This window comes from Myotis brandtii, unplaced genomic scaffold, assembly GCF_000412655.1.
Source record: "Myotis brandtii unplaced genomic scaffold, ASM41265v1 scaffold230, whole genome shotgun sequence".
Taxonomy (NCBI): Eukaryota; Metazoa; Chordata; class Mammalia; order Chiroptera; family Vespertilionidae; genus Myotis; species Myotis brandtii.
In genome coordinates this window covers 8,265,398-8,271,940 of record NW_005358650.1, presented here as the reverse complement: position 1 = coordinate 8,271,940, position 6,543 = coordinate 8,265,398, and the positions used below count along the sequence as shown (strand labels likewise).

Genomic DNA, 6,543 nt, shown 5'->3' with positions numbered 1-6,543 from the left:
GGGCAGGGAGTTCTGTGGGGCGCTGGGGCAGCTTAGAGCCCGGGGTCCTGAAGACATAGCCAGCAACGGGGGTTCTCTTGGCTGAGGGACAGTTTTCCGGCAGTTGATGCTAGGTTATCTTTCTTATGCCTTCACCATACTTAAGACCAAGTTTAGTGTTGTAGAGAGGTAAACTGTCAAAACTGCACAGTGACAGCAGCAAAAATGAAAACAAATCTCAGACCCATACGATCCGGCTGAAATAGAAGTCTTGAAAATGCAACCTCGTTTTATTTGGGAAAGAAACAGAATAGGTTCTTCTTCCCGGTGAGGTTGGGGCCTGGTGGGGGCCTGGCGGGGTGGCGGCTCACTCCTCTTGGCACCATCACCCTGGCCCGAGTCTGTGTGCTCGGAGATATTTGGGTGTGGCCTGGCGCTTTCGGGAGACATTCCTGTTCTCGTAACTGCACGGAGGAGTTGATCGTCACAGTGGTCCCTGAGTTAAACTAGACTTGAGCATATTCTTGCCTTGAATGTTGAGGTATTTGTTTTCTCCTCAACTTTTTATTTTTGAAAAACTTCAAGCTTACATAAAAGATCAAACGAACCCCCCAAATCCTTTGCCTAGATTCACCAATTGTTAACATTTTGTCACATTTGATTGTGCACAGCACTCAGAAATTCTTTTTCCAAATCATTTGAAAGTAAGTTGCACAACTCACAAATGGAAATGTATAATATTTTCCCAGCAACAGGATAATATGTGCCAATATTCATAATCTTTTGACCCATTTATTTCATGTCTAGGAATTTAAGAGAACTATGTCTGTGATATGCCAAAAAAATGATGGTGTTTCCAAAGAATGAAATCTTAGTAGTCATAAAATTAATAATTTAAGAAATATTTGTGAAAAAACACAATAAAATATTATGTAGAGCATGATCTATGTATTTATGGGAAAAGATATAGAAAATAAAATTCTAAGAGCTTAAAATGAGGTTGGAGGATTATGGATCATTTTTAGTTGCTTCTTTGAACTTTTCTGCTTAGCATTTTATTTAGAATGAACATTCATTTTCTGTAATAAGTAAAAGCCCTTTAATAAAGTTCTCAGGAAAGTTTCTGCCCCCTTTATCTCTCTCTCCCCGTATTCAGCTCCATTCCTCACCTCTCCTAGAGCTGAGGGCCTGACTCGAGTCTCCCTCAGGACCACCCTCCTTCCCCGTCCCCTGTCCCATTCCTGTTTAGAATCCCTACCCACTTATGCCTTCCTCTCTTCTTTCTTCCAGTTTTATTGAGATATAATTGACATACAACACTGAAGTTTATGGTGTACAGCATAACCATCACCCTGGCCCGAGCCTGTGTGCTCGGGGATATTTGGGTGTGGCCTGGCGCTTTCGGGAGACATTCCTGTTCTCGTAACTGCACGGAGGAGTTGATCGTCACAGTGGTCCCTGAGTTAAACTAGACTTGAGCATATTCTTGCCTTGAATGTTGAGGTATTTGTTTTCTCCTCAACTTTTTATTTTTGAAAAACTTCAAGCTTACATAAAAGATCAAACGAACCCCCCAAATCCTTTGCCTAGATTCACCAATTGTTAACATTCTACCACATTTGATTATGCACAACACTCAGAAATTCTTTTCAACCATGTGAAAGTAAGTTGCACAACTCACAAATGGAAATGTATAATATTTTCCCAGCAACAGGATAATATGTGCCAATATTCATAATCTTTTGACCCATTTATTTCATGTCTAGGAATGTAAGAGAACTATGTCTGTGATATGCCAAAAAAATGATGGTGTTTCCAAAGAATGAAATCTTAGTAGTCATAAAATTAATAATTTAAGAAATATTTGTGAAAAAACACAATAAAATATTATGTAGAGCATGATCTATGTATTTATGGGAAAAGATATAGAAAATAAAATTCTAAGAGCTTAAAATGAGGTTGGAGGATTATGGATCATTTTTAGTTGCTTCTTTGAACTTTTCTGCTTAGCATTTTATTTAGAATGAACATTCATTTTCTGTAATAAGTAAAAGCCCTTTAATAAAGTTCTCAGGAAAGTTTCTGCCCCCTTTATCTCTCTCTCCCCGTATTCAGCTCCATTCCTCACCTCTCCTAGAGCTGAGGGCCTGACTCGAGTCTCCCTCAGGACCACCCTCCTTCCCCGTCCCCTGTCCCATTCCTGTTTAGAATCCCTACCCACTTATGCCTTCCTCTCTTCTTTCTTCCAGTTTTATTGAGATATAATTGACATACAACACTGAAGTTTATGGTGTACAGCATAATTATAAAATGATTACCACAATGAATTTAGTTAACATCCATCAACTAAAAAAAAGACACAACTCACAGTAAGGTGCAGGAGGGTCATATGTCAGTTTGTTCACTATTGGTGATGTTGAGGTGTTTTTAAACTATACCGACATCGTTCTTACTCTCTTGTCTTTGGTAGACACAGACGCTTGTATATCACGCAGGGTAACCTCAGTGGACACTCCCTCCTTTCCTCGTAGACCTTCCCGTCATCTTGTGTTCAGACCTGGAAGTCAACTATTCTATCATTTTCTGTGTTGTTTTGCTTTTTTCTCTCTGGAGTTAGGGAGGGCCTGGCTGCACGCAGAGGAGAGAGGACTGCTGAAAGGAAAGCACCAGTCTTCCTAGTTATAGCCTTAGAGCCACAACAGGCTCAGAGCTGTTCCATCCCTAGGACATCAGACCTGCTTCCTAGCAGAGCATCGGTGCTGAAGCTGAAAGCATCTGCAGCTCTCTCCCCCACTTGCCTTGCTCTGTAAGGCATGACGTGTGCCCAGTCAGAACAGAGGTGGGGACGCGTGTCAGTCCTCAGAAGGCAGTGGTGGTCATGGTTACGGCTTGATCTGCTGCTCCCCACACAGGTCAGGCGTGAGGACCGTTCACAGTAGGCCCCCAGCCACTTCCCTTTCTCAGACTGGCTGAGTGCACTGTGCCTAGTACCTCTAACTTCAGGGGAAGGGCCTCTGCCTTGAGGATCCACCTTAATTGAAAGCTTTTTAGCAGGGTGTGGTATGCCACATGATATGTTTTAGATTCCATGATAACTTGGTCAGGGGAAAGAAGGAAACCAGCCCACCAGTATGCGTTTAAGTGAGCAAGAAAGCTGGTTAGGCTTAATTTTCATAGCCAAGTACATTTCCGAAGTAACTTGGGTCTTCCCTCAAACGGCAACAGGAAAGCCTAAGGCTCTGAGTTCTCCAGAAGAATGTAACCTGAGCTGTCTTTTCTTCAGCTGCTGCAGAAGTCTAGCTGGGAAAAGTTACCTTTAGGAAGGACAGCCAGGGACAGGCCTGGAAGGTGGGCAGTGGGCAGGCCTAGGAGGTGGGCAGTGGGCAGGCCTGGGGAGTGGGCAGAGCCATGGGCGCTGTGGTCATGCCGCGTCCAACGGGGCCAGCAGCTGGCCATGCTGCAGATTGTTGTGTGCCGAGTGGGGCCCAATGTGGCCAGACCTTATAATTTTACAAGAATAGTCATAACTTCTAATGGTTTCTAAATGTTGGCAATTAATTTAAAAATTGTTTAAAAAACAAAGAGGCTGTGCCAGCCCTCAAACCCTGCCCTCCACACGAAACATCTTTGCTGCAGGTGGCTCATTTGCATCCTTTGGTCAAAGGGAGATGTCCATTCCATTTATTCTTCTGTGCGCTCTCTTTCATCTTTGCAGCCAATTAGACAACTGGGAGGCAGAATGCCAAGACTGTCAGCTTAGTCCTTCCCAGGACTCCCTTTGCATTGTACTTTAATGGTCGACAGCTTAATTTTAATTGAAGGCGTGTATAAGAAGAAAGCCTTTGAAATCTGCATATGTGTGAAACTGGCTGAGGAGACTGGCCATCACATCGCTTCATGCCACACATGAAGTCCATGTACCTGAGTTCTTGTAGCATCTATTGCTGAAAACACATAGTCTCCCTTGTGAAACTGGAACGCTTCCTCCTCCCTGACAGGAGATCATTCATTGTTGCTCTGGCTGCCAGGACACTTGTGTGATGGTTAAGCAGAGTAGTCAGCCCAACAGCTGTGCACTTTTATTGGCTTCCTCAGCCTCTCCCTGGCCCTAATCACTGTGTTTCCCCTTTTGTTTGCTCTACGCAACCTCACATTCTTCTGTGGGAAGATATGAAGAACCTCCGTTGGGAGAATGTGTATTTGATACAGATGGCCTCCTCTTTGTCTCATGGACGTGGAGCTGAGCCGTTACCTTTCTTGCCTAAAGCACAGCACAGCCAGGGGGTCTGCTCAGTGTTCCAGGGCAGGTGTGCAGTTCAGTGGCGATACGTGCGTTCACAGAATTGTGCACCCATCCCTATTATCTGTTTCTAGAACTGTCTCATCCTCCCAAACAAACTCTATATCCATTAAGCCACATTGCCCCACTCCCCCAGCCCCTGGAACCTCTATTCTACTTTCTTGCCTACCCCAAGAACCTCATGTAAGTGGGATCACACAGTACTTGTCCTTTTGTGACGGGCTTGTTTCACTTAGGCCAGTGTCTTAAGGTCCATCCATGTTGCAGCCTGTCTGAATTGCCTTCCTTTGGAAGGCTGAGTAATACCCCATGGCGTGCATATGACACATTTTGTTTGTCCATCCGTCGATGAACATTTGAGTTCTTTCCACCTTTTTGGCTATTGTAAACACTGCTGCTATTAACAAGGGTGTACACATATCTTTTTCATTTCTACTTTCCATTCTTTTGGGTATATACTCAGAAATGGGATTGCTACATAATATGGGAGTTCTATTTTTAATTTTTGAGTAACTGCCATACTGTTTTTCACAGCGGTTGCACCATTTTATATTCCCACCAGCAGGGCACAGGATTCTAACTTCTCCACAGCCTTGCCAACACTTGTTGTTTTCTGTTGTTTGTATATATATAGTGTCCATCCTGAGGAGTGAGGTGATAACTCATTATGATTTTGATTTATACATGAGACACCTTTTGTTCGTCCTAGAACCCACTTAGTCCCTTGTCTCAGCTTCTATTGCTCTTCTGATTCCGTAACATACACCTCTGACCTTTTGTAGAGACTCCAACTGCCTCAGCCTTTAGTGATGACATTCCAGTCTCTGGTAGGGGGCCAGACTGTGCAGGGGGCTGTGGGCCACGGGAAGGAACTGGGCGTTTGTTCTAAGTCTGTGTTTAGAAGAATACGCCACAGACTCTGAAAGAGCGTCCCACCCTGTGTTGAGCAGCGCTGGTGCTAGGGTGACTGGTGGTGAGTGATTGGGGCTGTGCGACCACAGTCGGGGGACCCAGAAAACTCGCTCCTGCAGCTTATCCACTTTGTCCTCCTGTGAGGGTCCAGACAGGGAACAGTGACCAGGGCAGCCAAGTGTCCTAATTATAAGCTCATTGAGGGCAAGGGCTGGGTCTTACACAGTTTCCATGTTTTAAAATGCCTAGTGTCTCTGCTAACTCTGGGGGGTTTTGTCTTGTTTCTTCAGTAATATTATGATATCTTTATTTTTTGCGGACACTCTTTCTGGAGCCAGTGTTTGTCTGAATGGCTGAGCAGGAAGGTAGGCCAGACGGCTTATGAGGCCCCACCAGCCCCTCTGACACTTCTTTGTTCTTATTAAAGAACCTCAAGTTGGGGCTGCCCTCAGGTGAAAGACGAGAGGATCAGCTTGGCATGGCTAAGTAGAAAAAGACTGAAGTCTGCAACCCCTTAGTAGAGGTTTTACATTGTCTCCAAGCCTCAGGATGCCAGCAGGCTGGGATTCGGCTGCCCAGAGTTAAACTTTGAAATTTCAAGCTCTATTGCCATTTCATTTTACTAGAATGGGTTTTTCATGGTGAACGAAATGAAGAGCATTCGCTGCCCACCTGCCTGCTTCACTCATTCTGCCCACGTTCACCCTCAGATAACTGCAGTGACCTGAACTCGGAGCTGCAGCGGGTGCTGACGGGGCTGGAGAACGTCGTCTGCTGCAGGAAGAAGAGCAGCTGCAGCCTGTCCGTGGCCGAGGTGGACAGGCACATCGAGCAGCTCACCACGGCCAGCGAGCACTGCGACTTGGCTATTAAGGTAAACCCTCCCCACCCTCTGTGTGGCTCTTGGCGATCATAGGGGGGAAATGATCAGATCCCTCTCTTTTGAAGTGTGGTTTTCTCAAATACCTGTGAGGAATGAGTATTTCTGAGAAAGCCATATTCATAGATTGGGCCACCAGATAGAAGCCAGAGCCCTATACATTTTTGTTGGGCTGAATTGCACTAGAAAAAGTCATTATGTCAGCAGTCAGGATCACTGACTTCGCAGCAAAAATGACAATTTTCTTGGAAACTCTTAGACTGCTAGTATTGAACCACCTCATTTTAGTACGGTTCATCATGTAGCCCAAAGATTAACTTGGAAGTTTTATTAATGCTTTATGGCCTCCAGAATATTATTTCAGGAGTTAATCAATTCACGGTGCTAATAAGGGGGAAGTTCCAGGCCTCAGTGAGTCCTGTATCCTGAGCACTCGGTCTCAGCCACGCCTTCCACATCATTCATCTTACCT

General features: G+C 44.9%; 1 protein-coding gene across 4 annotated transcripts in view; it reads left to right on the top strand.

Annotated features, from left to right (window-relative positions):
• Positions 1 to 6,543, top strand: part of MCC (mutated in colorectal cancers) — a 264,652-nt gene that overhangs the window by 200,347 nt on the left and 57,762 nt on the right. For all 4 annotated transcript variants that reach the window (XM_005866466.2, XM_014539908.1, XM_014539907.1 and 1 more), the window contains exon 5: positions 5,902 to 6,065. In XM_005866466.2, coding sequence (XP_005866528.1) covers positions 5,902 to 6,065 — 164 coding nt within the window. The remainder of the gene's footprint in view (positions 1 to 5,901; positions 6,066 to 6,543) is intronic.